The sequence below is a fragment of the Ursus arctos genome, unplaced genomic scaffold, assembly GCF_023065955.2.
Source record: "Ursus arctos isolate Adak ecotype North America unplaced genomic scaffold, UrsArc2.0 scaffold_12, whole genome shotgun sequence".
In the NCBI taxonomy this organism is placed as follows: Eukaryota; Metazoa; Chordata; class Mammalia; order Carnivora; family Ursidae; genus Ursus; species Ursus arctos.
The window spans coordinates 73,131,215-73,153,058 of record NW_026622786.1 but is presented as its reverse complement, the minus strand read 5'-3'; the positions used below and the strand labels follow the sequence as shown (position 1 = coordinate 73,153,058).

The 21,844-nt window shown below is 61.1% G+C and overlaps 1 protein-coding gene across 1 annotated transcript; it reads left to right on the top strand.

Annotated features, from left to right (window-relative positions):
* The first annotated feature begins 379 nt into the window (after positions 1 to 379).
* Positions 380 to 21,565, top strand: FOXO6 (forkhead box O6). Its single transcript, XM_048220682.2, has 2 exons — positions 380 to 1,202; positions 19,348 to 21,565. Exons 1-2 carry the CDS (start codon positions 789 to 791, stop codon positions 20,605 to 20,607), a joined length of 1,674 nt encoding a protein of 557 aa, XP_048076639.1. The 5' UTR covers positions 380 to 788; the 3' UTR covers positions 20,608 to 21,565.
* Positions 21,566 to 21,844: the final 279 nt, after the last annotated feature.

Sequence of the window (21,844 nt, the reverse complement as noted above, 5' to 3'; positions counted from 1 at the left end):
GCGAACCAATGAGAGAGCTCGGGCCCCGCCCCCGCTCCCCCTCCCCCAGCGCCGAGCAGGGGGCGGGGTCGCTCCCGCCTCTCCTCCCCTGCTCCGTAGGCGGCGCTGTTGCGTGCGGGGGCTGCGGCGGGGTCGCCCGGAGCCGGGAGCCCCGCGCCCCAACCCCCAGCCCGCGGGCGGGGCACCCGGGCAGGCGGAGGATTCCTTGGCCGCGGGCGGGCACGCCCCGCCCTCTCCCGCGCCGGGCCCGCCCCCTCCCCGTCCCCCGCCCATCCCGAGGTGCAGCCGGCGCTGAGCGCGGCAGGCGCGGGAGCTGGCGCTGGAGCCGGAGCGGCGGCGGCGGCGGCGGCGGCATTCACGGGGCGGCGGCGGCGGCGGCGGCGCGGGCTCCGGCACGGGCTCGGGCTCCGGCATGGTGCAATCCGGCCTCGTCCCGGGAAAGCGGGGCCCGCGCGCGGGGCCGGCGCCGGGGGAGCGGCGGCAGCGACGGTGGCGGTGGTGGCTGCAGAAGCAAGCGGGCGGCAGGTGCTAGAAGCGGAGCGGGGCGAGGTGTGTGCCCGCTGGGCTCCGGGGCCGCCGCTCCCTCGCTGCCCCCATCTTTCCCTCCCTTCGGGATTCCCAGCGCGTCCAGCCCCCTGTCTCCGCGTCCCGGCCCATGGCGCCCCGCGGTTGAGCCGGCGCCGCCAGGGACCCCTCCCGCGGGCCTCCCCGGGGCGCGCAGATCCCGGAGCCGCCCGCCCACCCTCCGCGGAGTCTCCCTCCCCTCCTCGCCCGAGCCGGGCGGGACCATGGCTGCGAAGCTGCGAGCGCATCAGGTGGACGTGGACCCGGACTTCGCGCCGCAGAGCCGGCCGCGCTCGTGTACCTGGCCCCTGCCGCAGCCCGACTTGGCCGGCGACGAGGACGGAGCGCTGGGTTCAGGGGTGGCTGAGGGCGCCGAGGACTGCGGGCCGGAGCGCCGGGCGACGGCCCCGGCGATGGCCCCAGCGCCGCCGCTGGGCGCGGAGGTCGGACCGCTGCGGAAAGCGAAGAGCTCCCGGCGGAACGCGTGGGGGAACCTGTCCTACGCCGACCTCATCACCAAAGCCATCGAGAGCGCCCCGGACAAGCGACTCACGCTCTCGCAGATCTACGACTGGATGGTCCGTTACGTGCCCTACTTCAAGGATAAAGGCGACAGCAACAGCTCGGCTGGCTGGAAGGTGGGAGCGTCCGGCTGGGGAGGGGGGCTGGGGTCGCCGCCTAGGGCTTCCAGGGGCTGCTAGGTGGGTCCGGGTTCCCGGCGAGCCGTCGGGAGGGAGGCCCTGGGGCACCCCTAGGGGTCACGGAGTGTGTGCCCAGGGAGTGGGGCCGGCCGGCAGACAGGCGGGGGCGTGCTGGGAGCAGCTGTGTGCGTGCTCTGGGTGCAGGGTGGGAGGTCTGGTGAGGTGACAGGGGACTGCCACTTTGAGGCACCCCCCGAGGGATACCCCCACCTCGTCCACGGTGGCATAGCAGAGGAACCCACTCCCAGGCCTCGGATATGGGGGGGGCTCTTAACCCCCTCGAGTTTGCTTTGTGTGTTACTCTTGTTTTGCCCTCTCCACTGGGGCACCCTCCTTAAAGAGCCGGAATAATGGCCTGGAGCCAGTGCCTGCTTTCTCCCCAATCTTTCCCTCTACCGTCCCTGGAGCTGGCCCCAGGGTAAGGAGTGCGACCCTGAGCCCACAGTTCTTCCCGTGGTGCCAAGAGTTCACCCTAGGGCACCAGCCAGCCTGGGGTGGGGAACTGGTCAGGTGACCTGGAATCTGAGTTCTCCATGGGGCAGCTGCTGTCCCCCCCTTGCCTGGATCAGCATGGTGGGCTGGTGATGACCTCTGCTGGTGTGAGGGCAGGGTATTGAGGGCTGGGGATATGTCCCTTTCCACCCCAGGCTCTCTGGCTTCCACTTCCCTGGCTTTCTGAGCCCAGATGCATTTGGGGGTGAGGGGAGGGGCAGGGGCACCCTAGGGAGGCCTCAGTGCCATCCAGTGGAAAGGGGGGGAGCCATCTTGGGAGAGGAGGAGGGCTTGACTGGATTGTGGCCTCCAGACCCTCCTCTGGCCATCTTGTTGGGGAATGGGGATAGTCGATGCCTTTGCAGGAGGAGGAGGTTTGGCGGGGGAGGGTGCTGTGCCCAGGGCCTGTGAGCTGTTAGGTTTCCTATGGGAGAGGGGTCTCTGCAAGGGAGGCATGCCTAGATGGAGGGAGGGAGCCATACCTGGTAGTGGTGCAGACAGGGTCAGAGGAAGGAGGTGTGCCAGAGGAGGGGAGGCTGGTGCACTCCAGCAGCTCTAGTTGCCCAGTGGCTGCATTGTAGGGGCCGCAGTGCTCTGACCTGGCGGCCCATGGCTCTCAGGCTTCATGCTGGCATCTTCTCTGTCTCTCTCTGGTCACTATGGGATGGAGGCACAGGTTGGAGGAGCACCCGTGAGTCTCCAGTCTCCTTGGGCTCAGCCCCCACGAGAACACTTACTTCTAAGTGGGTACTGTCCTTGGGATTTGCTCCCACCTCCCTCCCTGTCCCCATGCACTGTCCCACCTTTTGCTTCTCCCTGCAGATTATTTCTTGTCCTCAAGAGCACAGAGTTTAGATGCTCCTTCCAGGAAGCCTTCCCTGACCCTTTGTAGCTAGCTAAGGACTCCCTCTTCCCTGGCCCTCTCCCTGCCTGTCCTAGGGCTCAGTCTTTTGTATCCTGTTTCATTTCCCCTCCCCACCCACCAGTTAGAAGACAGTGGCGGTGGCAGAGCAATCTCTGTGCCCACAGCACCCAGCATAGAGCCTGGCACTAAGGCGCCGCCGGTTCATGTCTGGTGAGAGTGTGAGGGAACGGGTGGCTGGTGCAGAGGATGCTGAGGCTGGGGAGGGTACTGTGAGCCAGAGTAAGCCAGGAGGGCTTCCTGCAGGAAGTGGAGCTCCACTTGAGCTTGAGGGAGCAGGAATGGAGGGGGAAGATGGCAAGAGGAGACATGAGACTGGAAGCCGAGGGAGAACTGCAGTTCATGAGGGTCTCAGAGCCAAGCCAGGGCATCCAGGGGCTGCTAGGGGCTAGGCATCAGCCACCTTCAGACATCTGTGCCAGGTGTCTCCTTAACGCTCTCAGCAGTCCCTGAGGTAGGTTTCACTGTCACCGTTTACAGAGCTGGGCACTGAGGCGCAGAGTGGAGGAGTGAACTGCCCAAGGTCACACAGTCGGTAGATGGGAAATCTGAACTCCAATCCAGGTGTGTCTCCCTCCAAGGCCCCACAGAGCCTCTGGAATAGTGTCGTGCTGGCACTGGGTGTGGGAGGGGGACACAGCCTTTGAACAGGGGCAGGTCTAAATCCTAGAATGTGACTGGCAACATGCTTGGAGATTATTTAGTCCCCTGACTTCATTTCTCGGACAATGAGCCTGAGGCCCTGGAAGGGGATGGAACTCCTCACTCAGGTTGCGGGACAATGGCCCAGGACTCCTGCCTGCCCATTGGAAGTGGTTTCCACTGCACCACGCTGCTGGGAACACACTGGTTCTCCCTGCACCTGGCTCAAGAAGGATGGTGCCCTGGCAGGCTGGGCCTGGGCTGGGGCAGGGGCATGGGAGACGGAGCCTGAGGCTTGGGCTCCTGACCCAGGTCCTGGCTGAGGCCGCCCAGGCACTGGAGGAGGGCGGTTCAGAGGGGCCTCTGGCCTTTCCCATCTTATTCAGTCCGTGGCTGTCCTCATTCTACCCCACCCCCCAGCCTTTTTTCTCCTCTCATTCCTGCCCCTGCCCCCATTCCCACTCAGTCCCTCTGGGACCTGGTGAGGGACCATCCCCAACTCCCAGCCAGCCTGTGCTTTAGCGGAGGCTGTGGTACGCCTCAGGTGCTGGGGCTGGGGCCCATTGTTCCTTCCTCCCTCCCCTCCCCCACAGAAGGGTTGCACCTGAATCCCTGGGGTATACGGAACCCTGTGTTAGATGGAGAGTGGGGGACCACCGGGGAAGCCATGGGGCCTGCCTTCAGGCTGCATCAGGGCTCCACACCCAGGCTGTGTATTTTACAGGCAGGAAGGGCCGGAGGTGGGGGCAGGGGTGCAGGGAAGGTGGGTTTAGACCCCCTGGGAGCCCAGGCAAACCCTCACAGAGAAGGTGGCACTTGACCTGGGCTGTCTTCACTGGGGGGCAGAATTTGGGAGAAAGTCTCTCAAGGGATGTTGACTGCAGATGCAAAGGCAGGGAGGGGGAACTGTAGGAGACCAGAGGGTTGAGCGGGCCAGGCTGGAACCCTTGGCTCCTAGGAATGGCAGGGAGGTAGCAGGGGAAAGGCAAAGCAGACCGGATCAGGAAGGGCCCCTGTGCTTGGCTTTTGCCCTGTGGTCCCACCTGTGATGTGGGGAGGTAGTCAGAGGTGCTTCGGATAGGAACAGGAGGGGGCCAGATCAGCAGCAGGTGCATGACCCCCAACAGGCTGAAGCCTGCAGAGAGGCCGGCCTTGGTGCTGGAAACGCCACGAAAGAGGCTGCTAGTGTTTCTCCCAGGACAGAGGGTCTCCAGGCCCTGAATGAGGGCTTGGACAGGAGGTTCTCCTTCCTCTTTAGTGTCCTTAAAGTGTGGTGTCAGACATCCAGGTAGAGCCTCCCACTTCCTCCCAGATGCTCCAGTCCCACCTTCCCTAGCAACAGGACTCCTCCAGGAAGCCTTCCAGACTGCCCTGGGTCCTGGTGCTCCTTCCACTTAGCGCCCCTGGAGTTGTTCTGCCTGCTTTTGTGTTTCCTGGCTGCCAGCTCCCTTGGGAGCTCCCAGGCCAGGCCTGGGCACCTCCCATTCCTGTCCCCAGGCTTGATGGGGGAGGAGCACAGTGGATGGGGACTTCCCTTCTCCCTCAGGGCCTGGAGCAGCCCTGCGGTTGGGGGATGGGATCGGGAGGGGTAGTGCTACCCCCATCTGGCCCGGGCTGGCCAGTAGGTCTTAGTGGGGTGGAAGGAAGGACTGATCCAGAGGCCAAGAGGAGGGTCCTGTTACAGCCAGGCTGAGCAGTGGCTGCGAGTGCAGAGGGCTCCCCCTTCTCTCCTCCCTCCAGCTTGCTCCAGTAGGGCTCCCTCCTCCTTCTTTGTCCTCCGGGGATCCCCAGCCCCAAGGGCTGGTGGGGGTGCGGGAGGAGGCGGTGTGAGCCCCGGTTGGGGGGTGTCCTCACCCCCCGCGGTGCACGAGCGGGGGGCTGGCAGCTGCCCGCCTCCTGGGCACGAGCCCGTGCCAGCCGCTCCTGGCACAGTTGCTGGCACGCCCGGCAGACTCCCACGGCCACCTGCTCACACCCACCCACGAGCGCTGGCGCGCTGCGGGCCCTTCCGGCTTCCCGGGCCTCCCGGCGCCCCTCCCCCGCCGCCCTGCTCCGGAGCCCCCACCCCAGTCCCCTGCTCCCCGCCGGCCCCCTCGTTCCCGTTCCCGCCAGCCAGCCCCAGGCCCGGCCCCCTCCCTGCGCAACTTGGGGAGCTCCGGAGTCTGGGTCGCGGGGAGGCCCCTGGGGTGGCTGCGGGGAGAACGAGCAATGGGGAGGCAGGCAGACAGACAGACGGACAGACAGGGTGAGGGCCCCGCCTGCCACCTGGCGCCGCTCCAGCGGGACGATGGCGGGCAGCGCCGTGCCAGGCGGTAATTGCAGACAGACTAATTTAAAGAGATGAGACGGTTATTTTTAACTCGTGTTAAGGTAATGAACGGCGCGGGGGGTTTGCGGGTTCGAAAGTTCAGCGCCCCCCAACCCCCACTTTCTGTGGGTTGGGGCCCCCCTCGCTGCACACCCTGAGGACTCCAGCTTCAGGACTGACTGGAGTTGGGGGCCTCTGCCAGGGACAGGGAGGGCTGAGAGGGCCTGGAAAGGGGCGCCCCCTAGCCTAGCGCAGATCCCTTCCCATCCAGGCCACCATGTTTCCAGAGGCGGATTAGCATCCCGTTTCCCGGGTGGACAAGTGACTTGCCCTGGGGTCACATCCTTAGGAAGTGTCCGGCCGGGGAATTGAACCCCTTTCTGACCCCAAAACTCAAACTTTTTCTGTGCCACTGGGGCTGGAGGAGAGGGCTTGTGTTTGGGTTTGAAAGGGTGCAGCCTTGTTCCTTGCAGTCCAGGGTCTTGTCTTCCAGTGGCAGCTGGTGGTGGCCACCACACAGGGTCTCGGGGGCTGCCGAAGCCCCTCTGTCTGGGTCTGGTGAGGGGGTGTGGGGGTGGTGGTCATGAACTGGGTGTGGCTATAAGCTTCTGGGATATGGGTGTACTGGCTATAGCTGGGGGAGCCCCCTCCTCCCCTCACTGTCTCCCTTACCTTGCGGGAGGCTCACCAGCAGCCCCTCCCTATCTGCAGGCTCACAACTTGGGGGTGGGTACCTGGGAAACAGGTCGCACATTGGGGCCCACTTCTTCCACCTCCAGATCAGACTTCGGGTCTCTAAGGGAGGTGGGGAGTCATGGAACCCAACGCCTACTTCCCCAGCTCAGTCCCCTCTCACACACCCCTAGTGGCTGAGCGCTCTGGCCTCTGGGACCGCCCATGCTACTGCTAGACGGGTCTTAAAAGTTGTTAGCACTTCCTTCCTTCTCCCTGGCGGTGGTCCAAGCCCCTGGAGCATGGCTCCGCCCCTGGTGTATTAGTTCAGCTGTTTGGGTCAGCTGGAGTTGCGGAGTCCAGAGCGGTTGAGGGCCGGACAGAGCACCCACAGAGCACCGGTCAGAGAACCTGATCCAGAGTGTGTGAGCTGGAGCAAAGCACTTTCTCATTCTCATCCTTGAGGTTCTCACCGGTGTCCAAAGGGCCTTTACTTGGTCCCTGGTTCTTTCAGGGCTGTGACTGGCAAACACTCTGGTTCTAGGAGCCATGAGGGATTAGTTAGGACCCTGGGCACGGCGTACTGATAGGACTTCTCAGGGGTGCAAGCCTGTGATTACAAGTGCGGATGGACTTGAACTTGGGACTTCTGCTTGGGGATGCCTACCCTGACCCTGGCAATACCCAGGTGGCAGAAGGACTTTGGACACAGTGAAGGGAGTGCTCATGGCAGCCTCGGCCCTCAGAGCAGACAGATGGGGGGTGCAGGGTGTTGGGTGGGCACTAACTAAGGCTCTGGGGCCTGGGTAGGGTGCTCAGGGGGACAGCTGGATCTGGAGCGCCCCCCCTTCCTCCTGGCACCCTGGTTACCATGGAAACCAACTCCTGTTTGGGAGGGTTTGGCTGTTTGCTGCCTCTCCCCACCCCCCAACCCATATGTGGAGGTGGGAGGGGGGCCAGGTGGCGTGTGGGGGAGGGGCCTCCCACACCCTCCCCCTGGGGCCTCCTTCTTTGCAGAGAAACCTTTCTGGTCTCTAAGGGGGAGTGCCTCTTGTGGGAAGGGGAACCAGAATTAAGAGAATTAATGTCTGGGTGCTAGGCTGTTGGGCACTTCACAAACGTTCTCTTTTTACATCCTCCCTGGACCCTGCCAGATATGTGTTAATAGCCCCATTTTGCAGTTGAGGAAATGGAGGCCAAGAAAGGTGAAGTCACTTGGCCAGGGCACCATAGCTGGGACGAGGCTAAGCCTGGATTTAGACACAGACCTATCTGTCCCATGTTTCTCCCAGCGCTATGCAGTCTCAGCCCCAAGCACCCCAGCCCTCCTGCCCCAAGGCTCCCTCATGCTCCAGAGCCCTCTGGGCCTCCTCGGTTCCCCTAGGAGCCAGCCAAGCTCGCACTGCTCTGTATGGACTCCTGGGCCCTCAGCTGGCCTTGGCCAGGCCCTGCCCTCCCTCCTGCTTTCCCTGCTGCCTGTGATCTCAGGACCCCCTCGCTTTGCCACTTTTACACCTCATATCCCCTGCCGTTGTCAGATGCTCGTCAAGGCAGCCGCTGACTCTTAGACGGATCCCTTGGGCCACTTTTGAGAGACTAGGCTGGGTGCTTGGGTGGATTGAATACAAGCCCACCTCCCAAGTGATTCTGGAACCCACCGCATCTCTCTAAGACTTCCTGCCTTAAATCCTTCATTGCTGGCAAACCTGGTTGATGATCAGAGTTACCTAGAGGCTTTCAGATAATGCAGGTTCCCAGTTTCTATCTCAGACCCTCAGAGGGTCTGATTTTAACAGCGCCGTCTACTGATGGACCAGGTTCTGAGCCAATGCCTTCGATGGTAGCATCCGGGACTCGGGTGTGTCCCTCCCTTCTGCTCCCAGTGTAGACCAGCTTCTCTAAGCAGTCTGCTTAGAGTGGAGCCCCCCTCCCCTCCTCCTGGCTCTTTTTAGGTCCTCCAGAGAATTAAAGGCCACGCAGTCAGCTCCAACACCAGATTCTCCAGCCCCAGCACCTTCACCCTCCTTTCTTAGGAGTCGCGCTGTACAGAACACTGCTGGAGAGGATGGAGCCAGCAGCGGGGGGCCGATGCCCTCTGCCACTGAGGGCCTTTGGCTGCAGGAGGAGGCGTGGTGGCGTAAAGACTCAGCAAGCCTCTGGAACTGGCCCAGGAAGGACCTGAAAGTCGCAGCCCCTCTTCTCTGATAGCTCCCTATGTGTCCAGGGTAGTGCTGTTCCTACAGGGTCCCATTCAGGGGCCTCACTTAGCATGACACTCAAGGCCTTGGCCCCCTGGTCCCAGGCAGTCTCTCCAGCCACATCACTCGGCTCTGCTGACCCTCGAATCGGCTACACTGAACTATGCTGGCCCAGGATTCAGCCGCCAGGTGCCATTACACACGTGCTTTCTTCTAAGTCTCGCAGCACCCTGTGAAGCTGCTGCTGTGACTTTCCCCGTTTCAGGAGGAAACTAAGGCTGGAGAAAGAAAGTGTGTTTTACTGCATCCTGCTGTAAGTGACGTAAATAAAACTCCAGGGGCTAACTCCTCGCTCGCCCCATGTTCAGGCCAGGCCAATCCAAGCTCATACACAGACACACACACACACACCCTCATCCCCTGCCACGCCTTGCCCCCTCCCCATCTCCATCATTGTCTCTCTGCTCTGTCTTAGTTTGGCCCTTCCAGCCTGGGGGGGATGGCTCCAAGGGGCACCTGGCTCCCTCTCTCAGACAGAGCTCCCCGAGAACAAGGCCAGACCAGAGGGCAAAGTCGGACTGGCATGCTGTGCTGTTCACTCCCCACTTCCTCACCTCATCTGCAGGCCCAAGGGTGATGACAGCTTCCTCCATTCACTTTAACCCAGGCTTACACCTGTTAGCCACCCACTACCTCTGCTGAGAGGAACCAAACTGGCTCCCTGACCTTGAATGACCCACAGGTCAAGCTGGGGAGATAAGATGAGGACTCCTGAATTTGATTGGGGGATAAATATTGCTCAGGGTCACGAGGGAAGGCCCAGTAATGAGCTATGGGTATTTGGAGGTGGGGGAGGGGAACCAGACAAAGGAGGTCAAACCCTCAGGACTCTTTAGGAGCCCTTGGGGTCTGGTTCTATTGGTCAGAGCACAGCAGGACCCCAGCACAGGCTGGGAAAGCAAGCAGGGGACTAAAGGAAACAGTCTTGAATATCAGCCAGGGACCTGGCCCTCCAAGCTGGGGACTGATCGAGGCGGAAAGATCATTCAGGGGTGGTGTGGACAGGGGGCCTGGCACTGGGGTCCAGGGGAGAAGATGAGTAGGGGTAGAGGCCCACAGAGTCTAAGAGCAGGCCTGAGGTGCCATGCCGCACCCTCTGATACCTGGGGGATCTTGGAGGTGAGGCTGTGGTGTGGTTAGGAGCCTCGGAGGCAGCAGGAAGGAGCAGAACTTGGCTCTGCGTGGCCTTGGGCAACTGAGCCCGTTTTCTCCTCTACAAAATGGGGTGATAATAGGACTTATGTCCAAGCTTTGTGGTGAGAATTACAAGAGAGATACTTATAAAGTCCCCAAGAAATCCTAGCAAGCATCCTCCCTGTCGTACATTGCTCTGGGAAAGGAAAGGAATCCCTTCCCCGCTGCTGTGTAGGGTGGGGATCCTGGGCCCTGAGCCTTGAGAGACACTGCCTTGTGTGAGTGCGTGTGTGCGTGTGTGTGTGTGTGTGTGTGTGTGTGTGTTGGGGGAGAGTGGTCCTTCCTCTCATGCCTCCCTTTCTGTCCCTGAGGTGTCAGCTCTTGAGGATGTCCAAGTTTCCACCTGCCCCTAGCTTGACCCGCTGTTTTTTCTCCTACAGAGCCTTCCTCGCGGCCTTGGGAGGCTAGCAGACAGGTTTTAGGCTCAATATTTTCACAGATGAAAGCAATGGTTTGCTCAAGGTCACCCTTGAACCCAGGGTTGCCTGCCCCTGGACACGGGCTTCTCTTTGCCCACTGGGAGGCTGTGTGACCTTGGAGATGGCCCTTCCCTCTCTGGCTCTGAGACCCATCTAGAGATCTGAATTCCCCTCCCCCAATACTCTGGGAAGCTGTGTTGCCTCCTCCACCCCGCCTGTCCCCTCCCCCTGTCCTCTGCTGGCCTTGCCTTCTCTGTAACCCGAGCTGGGGCTGTGGGGGAAGGGGGCTTGCCCTCTGCCAGAGGCACCTGCCAGCTGAGCAGATGTGAGGGGCTGGAGGCCCCCCTCCCCCCAGGGGATCTCCGGCTCTTCAGGCGGCTAGGCTGGGGCTGGGGCTGGGGCATGCATGCGGTGTTAAGCACACCCAGCCCTGGCCTCTGGCCTCTACACCCAGAGCTTACCCTGAGCACGTGTTCATTTTTCAGGGGACGTTCATGCTCCAACATGTCCTGCAAGGACCTCTCAGAATCCAGAAGACAGATGGCAGATGAGGGCTGGTGCCCCGGTCTGGGTGGGCTGCTTTGGGTTCCTAGAGCCCCTTGGCATAAGGACAGAGGGCCAAGGGCAGCCCCTGGGGGTGAGGCCAGTGTCTGTGCGGGTGGCCATGCCCCTGGGAGAGCAGATGGTTCTCTTGGCGCTGTGCCCACTCTTCCTCTTTTCCCCCCAGGAGCCAGCCTACAGGGCTGGGACACAGCTGCTGGGCCCTCCCCAGAGCTGGGCCCAGGGCAGGGCTGGGTGAGGTCACCGCAGCTGCTCCCAGGGCCTAGGGCAGGGGTGTAGGGAGGTGCTGCATGCAGAGGGAAGGACGGGGCTCAGATTGAGGAGAGATAGGGAGAGGCCTGGATGGCTTTGCATTTAGGGATCCCCTTTAATCTTGGATGAGGGAGGAAAGAGTCTTTGGAGGACTTGATGAGCCAGTGTGGACAGCCCCACCCCCGCTCCTACCCCAGGCCCACCCTAGAGCTTCTGTCTGGCCTGGGCTCCTCCTAAGAGGCATCTCAGGATGAGAGGCAGAGCAAGGGCCCTGGGTGTGAATTCCTTCCCGAAGCACCACATACACCATGTGACCTTGGGCAGCTCCATCTGTCTCTCAGAGCCTCAGTTTGTCATCTGTAAAATAGGCACACTAAACCAACTCAGAGGATCGTTAAAAAGACAGTAAGAGTTTAAGTGTTGCCGCACGGTGCCTAGCACATAATGAATGCTCAGTAAATGGTAGTTTCTTTCCTTCCTTACTTGACTGGATCCTCCCCGAGGAGCCTGGAAGCGCTGAGGAAAAGCAGGGCGGTGGCAGAGGCAGCAGGAACTGGAGGGGAGAGCAGGAGTGAGGAGGCAAGGTCTGGAACTCTGGCCTGAGGTTTTGCTGAGCAGAAGTGGCAGAGAATTGCCAGGCCTGAGTGGCTCACGGCTGCTGAGGGCTCCGTCGCGGGCGTTGACTTCCTGTGAGCCAGGGGTTGCCCCATAAAGTTCAAGTGCGGAGGCCAACTCCTGCCGGATTATACTCTGGTTTTAGTCCTGCAGCAGTACTGAGGTGGGAACAACTGCCTTTGGGATTTGCAGAGGGGACTAGAAAGACGTCCCAGAGCTCGCCTTGCTGGAGCAGCAGGAACTGGTCATCAGTCGGGGAGGGAGGAGCCCCGGGAGCAGAGTGTGCAAAGGCCTGGCCGAGTAAGACATCCGGGGCGGCTGGAGCCCCGGCGGGCGGAAGGGAATGGGGGCGATGAGGCTGTGGAGCCTCAGAGGGTTCTTGTATGTCGGTCTGGAGTTGGACCCAAGCCCACAGGAGATGAGGAGCCTTGGGGTCTGGAGTAGAGGAGAGCTTTGACTTCTGCTGCCGGTTTGCTTGTACCCAGGCTAGGTGTGGGGGCCCCGCTATCTCGAGGGTGGGGGTGGGGGGGTGCCAGGGCCTGTCTTTTGACCTCATGCCTTGCTTTGGACGTTTGGTTCCTCCTGGTCCCTGGCTGCCCACTTCTGTTCCACTGCTGACCCCAAGCCCAATCCCCTGTTGACATCTGTGACCCCGGTGCCCCCACCTGCCCTTCTACTCCTCCTCCACTACAGACCTTGGTACCAAGGATTTGCACAAGGCCTCAGGCCTCTCCAGGTCACCCCCTTCTGCCAGGAAGCCTGCCTGGACTGAGCACCCCAGCTTTAGCCCAGGTGGCCGAGCAAGTGACCCTTGGAGAGACTGTGGCTCTGAGACAGGCGTGTGTTCCCGGCCAGCCTGGGGCTCCAGAGTCGGGTAGGGGGTAAAGGTGGGACAGGGGCTGCTCCTGGGGCTCTGAGTTAGGGAGAGGATGAGATTCTTGACGTGCAGGATCCCATCCAGGTCCCAACCCTCCCCAGGAATATCGTTACCCTCTTTTACAGGGGAGGCCCAAGGTCACATGAAGGCAGTTGGGATTCCAACCCTGCTCTCAACCTTTCTTCATGCAAGAAGGGAGGGAAGGAAGGAGGGAGAAGGCCAATGGGAGCCATGGAGGGGATCAGAGAACTCACACAGCCCCAGAGGTGGTCTGTGCCCAGGGATCATCATCACCATTGGGTAGGTGAGGTCAGCTTCCTGAGGGAGGGGCTGGGCTGAACCTCGGTTAGAGATAGAACCTGAGAGGTGTCCGTACCTGGCTTTGGGCTTGGATGGATGGGCACGGGTCCTAGGACTGAACTGGGAGGGCCCTGGAATTCCCCAGATGTCAGGAAGGCCAGGAGGTAGCATAGGACTTGTGGTGGGTAGGGGACACAAGACTTGGGTTTCCTGTCTGATGAAAGCCAGCAAGCTTGGGCTTGAGAACCAAGGCAGGGATGGCCATTGAGGTGGGCGGGATGGTGTCCCCTGCCACACTACGGGAGGCGGTGGGAAGAGGCCTGGCTTTGGAACTCAACAGCTCTGAGACCCAGACCTGGCTCCATGACTGCCCAGCTTTGTGGCCTTAGGCATCATTTAACCCTCCCAAGCCCACTTTCCCCTCTTTGGAAAATAGCAGCACCTATTTGCAGGATGGCTATCAGGATTGAAAGAAGAAATGCATCTAAAGAACCTAGCCTGGGTCTGGCGTGTGATAGGTGGTGCCCTTCTCCTGCCTTGGTATTTGAAGCACGTGCCAGTGGTGTGCTGGGGCTGGCTTGCCTTGGCTCAGAAAGCCGGTCCTGCACACTTCTTCCCAGTTCTGTACTCAGTGACATCATGCTGGCAGCTTAAAATTGGCTGCGATGGGAGTATCCATGCCGCAGAAATCAGCAAAAGCTACAAATCAAACCAGATGGGATCTTTTCCCTACTGGGGAGCTGGAGGAAATCAATCCCGTGGGCCCTTTTGAACCCTAGAGGGGACAGAATGGAAAGTGGGGTAATGGTGGGGCACTGGCTGGGCTGAGCAATCTAGAACTCCGAGTCTGAGTCCATGGGCCCTTTTGGGTGGGCGGAGACGGGACAGAGTCCTAGTGCCAGGCAGCCCTCTGTAGGCAGGGGACCGGAATGGGGAGACCACTCTTATCTCCACGTTCTCCCCCCACCCCAGGGGCTCTGGTGGGGCTTTGGCTCCGAGGAAGGCGAGCTATCAGAGAATGGAGCTGTGCGAGGAGGAGAAATGAGGTTGTAGTAGAAGATAAACGAGGTTGTACTGTCAGGGAATGAGGTGGTACTTGGAGGCAAGGTGAGGCTGCATTATGAGATAGATGAGGTTGTCCTGTCAGGGGATGAGGAGTACTTGTAGGAGAGATGACGTCCTGCAGGACCCGTCGGGTGCACTGGCAGAGAGCACAGCCCACCACAGGCAGACGGAGAGACTCAGACTTGGAGGATAAATGAGGGTGTCCTGCTGGATAGATGAGGGGGCCCATCAGGTGAATGGAGTGCTGTTAGCAAATGAGGTTGTACTTGCTGGATAAATGGGACTGGGGTGCTGGATAAATGGGGTTGTGCTGTCAGATGAATGCATTACTGCTTGTGGGCAAAGGGTGTCCTGGGAATAAATGAGGGCGTCCTGCTGGATAGAAAGCCGCCGTCACCAAATGGATCCGACCCTGTCTGTGCGGGAGGGACCGGCAGCAGGGCTGAGGTGGTTCTCTCCCCCCGGGGCTCCCAGCGTGTATTCCTGCCCAGGGGGGACAGGCTCTCAGAGACTTTGGCCCCAGTAGGCCCTGGATGACTCAAGTCTGTCTGGGCAGTGGGAGAGAGCGGGGAGGGAGTCTGGGGTGGACAGGTGCAGGGTCACCCCCCCCCCCCAGACCTTCCTCATTTCTCACGGAAGCCCTGACCCTCCTCTGAGCCTCCCTCTGTGTATCAGGCTGTTCCTGACTTCTTCCGCCCCATGCTTGTCTCTCATTCTGCCCATGTTCCCTTCTCAGCCCAGTTTGGGGAAGCCCCTCTCATGTGCCAACTACTCTGCCCCATTTCCTTTACTTCTTCTCCCTGCAACCCAGTATTACCCCCTTACTCTCTCTCTCATTCATTCGTTCAGTGAGCATTTGTTAAATGCCTGGTGTGCATCAAACACATGAGGTATGGTCACGAATGACAAAAATCCCTCATGAAACTTAGATCCTAATGTGAGGGAGACCCAACAATAAATAATAAATACAGAATATAAATAAATTATATATTTATATAGAACTTACATATTAATTTATTAATGTGTGTATACAAACTGTCTATTAATTAGGAAAGTGATCATTGCTTTAGAAAAATTGAGAGCAGGTAAGGGGCCAAGAAATGGCAGGGAGGAGGAAAAGGGTTAGAGTGGTCAGGGTGGGCCTCGTTGCAAAAGAGTCTATCTGCACGCAGACTCGAAAGAGATGAGAGATTGATGGGGGTGTCTGGGCGAACAGTTTCCCCTGAGACACAGGCCCCAGGACGGGACCGCGCCTAGCAGGTTCAAGGAACAGGAGGGAGGACTCACGCGGGACAGTGTTAGGGGAGGAGTCTGAGAGGTCACGGAGGGGCCTGTGGGTTAAGGCAAGGCCTTCGTTCTTTACTGTGAGATGGGGGGCGTCACAGGGTTCTGGGCAGGACTGGACGTGATCCAGGCTGTTTAAAGGGCCACTCTGACCGCTGGTGGTAGAGGGCTGTAGGGAGGCAAGGGTGGGCGCAGGTAGCTGTTTGAGGAAAAGAGGTTCAAAGCATCCTGCCCCCAGACTTGCACTGCTCATGGGATGTTGGAGCCAAAACTGGAATCCAGATCCAGCAGCAGAGCCCATGCGCTTTCCCTGCACCAGCCTCCTCTCCGCAGGGCCCAGCCTCCCTAGCCTGGGTTCCGAGGGACAATGGGGTGGGATGGATGTAAGCCACTGGGCTTTTCCTCTGCCCCAACATGGCTTCCCTTCCAAATTAGGGCGGTCCGACCCCCCCCCCCCCCCGTTCACCCGCCCCAGGCCCGCGTGGAGGGGTGGGAGGCGTGAGGCCCCAGAAGCCAGGCTCAGCTCTGGGCACAGGGGAGCCTGGGCATGCCGGGGCTGGGGCTGTGGTGGCGGGTTGCTAGGCGACTCTGAGAGGGAGCCCTGGTTACTGCTGCCTGGCAGAGGCGTTCCCCTCCTCTGCCTCCCTCACCTCCTCCGTGGCCTCTGGCCTCCCAGGAGGCCTCGTGGGTGAGCTGTGATCCGCGCTTGCCACCGCGTCTTGGCTGGGAGCTGTGACTGGGACCAGGTGGCTGGGCCCCGAGGAGCCGGACTGGGCTTCGGGACCCAGACTTCCCTCACCTGGTGCCCAGCCCGGCTCCACAGGCAGAGACCGAGGTCCTTAGCCAGCTCCGGGCTCCCTCCCTGGGTGACCCCGGGCCAGGTGGGGCAGCCCTCGAGGCCTCAACAGCCCCATCCATCCGGCCTGCAACAGCCCTCCACCGGGGTCTGGTGCTCTGTGCCAGTGCCAGAGCTGCCGCGCCAGCCCAGCTCCAGGCACCCCGCCCCCGCTCCCTGACGGCTTGAGTGTGTGACACTCCGTTTTGCATTAGATTCCATTTGCGAACAGAGTTCCACTACTTAAAAAAAAAAAAAAAGCTTGAAAACCTGGGGACTGGATGAGTTCAAGAACTTGCAGTGTCAAATTGAAAAGGTCACAGAGCACACTTAGCACATCTCATCAGTATCCAGGTGGGGAAGCAGGCCCGGACACACAGACAGGCTTGCCCAGGTGAGGCTTGGTGGGGTGAGAAGAGCACCAGGCCAGGGGTCAGGAGGCCTGTGCTCGAACCCCTGCTCTGGTACCAGGTCCTGGGTGATCTTGGGCAAGTCCTTTCTTCTCTCTGGGTTGGACCAGCAGTGGTTTCAGGCTGGGGCTCCAGCTCCCAGGGGCACCCGGCCAGGCAGGCAGCAGAGGGGGCAAGAGTGCAAACCTTCACAGGCCCAGAGCAGGCACTCTGGGTACAAATAATTGAAAACATTATTTTTATATTCAGAAAACCTACATGCATTATGAAGTACAACGTAAAATCCCCCTGCACGCTAAAAACGAAGCACAAGACTTAACAGGAAATTTCGACCTTGCGACATGCCCCCAGTCTTCCCACACTGCCAGCTTCTAGGGATAGTTTACATGGAAAGTTGGAGAAGCACTAGAGTACTGGCTTCCTAAGATTCTTTGGAAATTCCCTGACTCGTTTCTCTCTGCCGTGGTGGAATGTGATGTCCTTTCGACTCGGGGTGAGAGTGACCTGAAATCGATACCTGGCTCTTTCGTCTGAACTGTGTGACCGGCAGCGTACTTAACCTCTCTGAGCCTTGCCCTCCTCATCCGGACACGGGGATCGCAATCTCCGAGCTGTATGGAGTTTGATAGAGTGCGCGAGATAAAGCAGTTACAACACCTAGGGCTGAACAAGCAGGTACTGAGTGGGTGCTGGCACTTGGCGATGCCCCCCCCCCCCCCGGGCACTCAGAACCAGGCTGGCACGCGGTGACACGGATGGAGAGGGGTTGCCTGACAGACCTCCAGCGGGAGGAGCTGGGAGGCGGAGCCTCTGTGAAGCCAGACAGGCCCATGGAGAGAACTGAGGCCCCTGAGGCCTCTGAACACAGGTGTGCGGGAGGGGCTAGGGAGCCAGGTGCAAGGGCAGGGGTGGGAAGGGGGTACCTACTGGAGGGAGCACTACCCCCTGGGGGTCTAGCTCCCCTCTTCACAGGATCCCAGGAGAAGCCAGGCAGGGCAACGCTGGGAGGGGCCTTGGAGCTGTCACTTCCCAAGACCAGAAAGTACCAGTGATGGGGCGGGGTGTCTGAAGAGTCAGGTCAGTACCTGGAGCTGTGGGAGTGTGAATGGGGCAGCAGGAAGGACCTCCTCCTCCTGGAGCCTGGTGGGAAGAAGGCGGGAGGGAGGGCCCTCACTGGTCAGTGGTTATGGGGCTGGGCGGACAGACAGGTTAAGAGTAGGTCCACGAGCTGGGTTAGATCTGGCGTGGTATCTGGCATTGCTGCCTGTGGGACCCTGGGCAAATTACATCATGCCTCTGGGCCTCTGTTCCCTGGTACAGTGAGATGGGGTAATGCCAGCTTCCCAGCCTCGTTGGTGCCTAGCACAGTTACACTCAGGACGCGATGCTACGCAGGGAGAGACAGAGCCCAGCTGCTCGGGGATCTCAAAGTGTGGTCTTCTGGCCAGAGTGAGGCCTTTAACCAGGGCTTGTGAGCACCCGGTGCGCTCTCACCAAACACGTCCCCACACACATTTCCTCAGGTCGTCATCGAACAGCTTTCTGAGGTGGCTACTGAAAGGTGCCCATTTTGGTCAGAGTTGTTCACTGAGGCACTCAGGCTCATGGAGATTGAGTCAAGGGCCATGGTCACAGCGCTGGGGGGCTGAAGAGAGCCAGGCATCCTGCCCAGCCCTTCTGAGAGCCAAGCCCATGCTGTTTCCTCAGCAGTGCCTGAGTCCGGAGGTCAAGGCCACCAGGTGGCGGGGCCCCAGAGGTGGGGAGGGCAGGCCTTCAGGTGCCTGTGGGGAACCAGGTCATCGGAGCCGTGCCCCCCCGCCCCGCCTTTCTGGCCCAGCAGAGATTCAGAAGAGAGTGTGTACAGGGGTGGCAGACGTACAGCCCCGGGGATGAACCAAGTGACAGCAGAAGCGGCTGTGTAGCCCTGGGCCAGCCACTTGACCTCTCTGAGCCTTGGTCCTCTTGTTGTAAATGGGGATTATGCCACCTAATTTGTGTGGACTTTGTGAAGTTTCTACCAGAAAGGGGCTTTGGGGGCAGAGCTCCCCTGCTTCAGGTGCTCAGGAAGGGAGGGCAGGCTGGAGAGCTGAGTTGGGCTGGCCTGAAGGTGGGCGCTGAGCAGAGGTGGGGTCTGAGGTCCCCATGGCTGATGGATGTGCTTTGAGGGGCTAGCTGGGAATCTAGGCTTCTGTAGTTCACAGGAGCTCACAAGAGTTGGGGGAAATTTCAGAAGAGTTTCTGGCCTCTACCCACCTTAGGGACCCCCAGCCTTTTCTGCTTTCCTTGGCCAGGCCCTCCCAGCAAAGGGTTAACAGTCTTCTCTACCTGCAGTTGCATTTTAAAGACACGAAATTAAAGCAGGTAATTTATTCTCCCCACACACGAAAGAGCAATTAGTTCTAAACAGGGCTTAATCAGTCACCGCGAGATTGATTTCTGGAGCCCTGGGTTTTCGGGCTCCTGGCGCCATGCCAGGCTGGGGAGGGAGGGGGCAGACAAATGAGCTGCGGCGGGCGGCATGAGCCCTTACATAATCTGCTGGGGGGCCCTGGCAGCCTGGCTAGCCCCAGGCGGGGCTTGGCTTAGCTGGGGAGAGGGGGCCCTGCGGCAGTTCCTTAAGAGTAGCCCTCAGGGTTCTGCCATGCCTCCTGGGGAGAGGCCACGCCCAAAGTTCTAGCCCCACCCTCTGTGTGTTGTGGGGAGAGGGGGGTGCCCTGGAGAGGCAAGAGTGGTACCATTCTGGGGTAGAAGGTGGGTATTTCTGTCCAACCTGGTACTTAACACCTGTTCTCCCCCTCTCTACCTCATTCGCCCTTCATCATTTCTGTTTCCTCCCATTGCCCCTTCTGGCCCTTCTCCTTCCTCTTCTCTCACTATTTTCTCTATTTTCTCTCCCTCTTTCCATCACTTCCTCCTCTTTTCTCATGGCCTCCTCGCTTCCCGCTCCCCCACCCATGTCCTTGTCTCTGGCCACAGAACTCCATCCGGCACAACCTGTCGCTGCACACCCGTTTCATCCGCGTGCAGAACGAGGGCACGGGCAAGAGCTCCTGGTGGATGCTGAACCCCGAGGGCGGAAAGACAGGCAAGACCCCTCGGCGGCGGGCCGTGTCCATGGACAACGGGGCCAAGTTCCTGCGCATCAAGGGCAAGGCGAGCAAGAAGAAGCAGCTGCAGGCACCTGAGCGAAGCCCCGATGACAGCCCCCCGGGCGCGCCAGCCCCGGGGCCTGTGCCCACCGCGGCCAAGTGGGCCACCAGCCCGGCCTCGCACGCCAGCGACGACTACGAGGCGTGGGCCGACTTCCGCGGCGGCGGGAGACCCCTGCTCGGGGAGGCGGCCGAATTGGAGGACGACGAGGCCCTGGAGGCCCTGGCACCCTCGTCGCCGCTCATGTACCCGAGCCCGGCGAGCGCGCTGTCGCCCGCACTAGGCGCGCGCTGCCCCGGGGAGCTGCCCCGCCTGGCGGAGCTGGGGGCCCCGCTGGGGCTGCACGGCGGCGGCGCGGGGCTGCCCGAGGCCCTGCTGGACGGCGCGCAGGACGCGTACGGGCCGCGGGCCCGGGCCGGGACGCCGGCCTACTTTGGCGGCTGCAAGAGCGGCGCCTACGGCGGGGGCGGGGGCTTCGGGCCGCCGGCGCTGGGCGCGCTGCGCCGCCTGCCCATGCAGACCATCCAGGAGAACAAGCAGGCCAGCTTCGCGCCGGCCGCCGCGCCCTTCCGCCCGGGGGCGCTGCCCGCGCTGCTGCCGCCGCCGCCCGCGCCCAGGCCCGGCCCGGTGCTGGGCGCGCCCGGGGAGCTGGCGCTGGCGGGCGCGGCCGCCGCCTACCCCGGCAAGGGCGCGGCCCCGTACGCGCCGCCGGTGCCCTCGCGCAGTGCCTTAGCCCACCCCATCAGCCTTATGACGCTGCCCGGCGAGGCGGGCGCCGCGGGCCTGGCGCCGCCGAGCCACGCGGCCGCCTTCGGGGCCCCGCCCGGTGGCCTCCTGCTGGACGCGCTGCCGGGGCCGTACGCGGCGGCCGCCGCCGGGCCGCTGGGGGCCGCGCCCGACCGCTTCCCGGCCGACCTGGACCTCGACATGTTCAGCGGGAGCCTCGAGTGCGACGTCGAGTCCATCATCCTCAACGACTTCATGGACAGCGACGAAATGGACTTCAACTTCGACTCGGCCCTGCCTCCGCCGCCGCCGGGCTTGGCCGGGGCCCCGCCCCCCAACCAGAGCTGGGTGCCGGGCTGAGGGCCGCCTCCCGCGCCCCGGGTGCCCCGCCCCGCCCCCAAGGGGCTTCCGTCTTCCCGTCCTGATCCCCTGAGCCCCATCCCAGATTCAGCTCCACGGGAGGATCCGAGAGGCAGCCCCAGGCCTGCTCAGAAGCTGACCGCGGAGGGAAGTGGTGGGGAGGGGCTGGGGCACCTGCAGGTCTGGCCCAAACTCCTGAGACCCGCTCCTCCTCCCCTCCCTTCCCCACCCCAGGGGGCAGGAGGCCTAGGCGGAGCGGAATTTCGGGCTGGGTGGGAGTGGGGACGAGCCAGGGGGGCTGCGCTGGCCGGGGATACCAACCAGGAGGTGTGGCATGGGGCTGGGGGCGTCTCCGAATCTTCAAGTTTCATTTGCAGGGGCCCTCGCCACGACGGATCACCCACCCCGAACTCCGGATCTGATTCCCAATTGACACCTTCCCACTGGTCTTAGCCTCACCCACCCCACCGGATCTGATTCCCGATTGACACCTTCCCACTGGTCTTAGCCTCACCCACCCCAAGCCAGGAACCCCCTCCTGGAAGCACTCACACCTACCTGTTGGCTGTTCACCCTGAGCTGTTTTCCTTCAGCCCTAAACCACCCTTAGAGCCCCCATTCCATGGTTCAGCCACTTCCTCCTATCCTTGCAGGCCCTAGCTTTTCCTTTCCTCTCCTCTCAGGTTGGAGTCAATCCCCCTTTCCACCCCCGCCCCCCAGTACTGGTCTCAGCCTCTCCAGCAGGCCTCAGCTCCGGATACACCCCCAAAACCGACACCCCTTTCTCCGTTCCAGTCCTGCCTCCTCTCCCGTATTTATAAGTGTCCTGTCGGGGCGGGCTGTGGGCGCGGCGTCCCCGGCGCATATCGTAGGCAGTGTACCGTGGCCGTGCCGTCAGCGTGTGCGTGTGCGTGTGTGCCGTGTCGAGGCCGTGTAGAGTGCATTGTACAGCATATTTTCATGAATAAAATTGTTTTAAATATTTCCCGCGCCTTGGGCTAGCAGGGTTGGTGATGACGGAGCAGGATCATCGGTGGGGGTCCCTGTGCCTGAGCCCTTATTGCGGCTTTGTGTCTGAGTATATGTCAGCATTCCCTGATGCCTGTCCTCTCAACACACTTTGGTTAAGCGCCTACTGAGTTCTGGAGGCTGGCGGTGTGCCTGTGTGGAGCTCTGCACCTGTTTGTGTGAATATATGCATGCAGAAAGTTTCTGGTTTGGGGGAAATTCTGTCCTG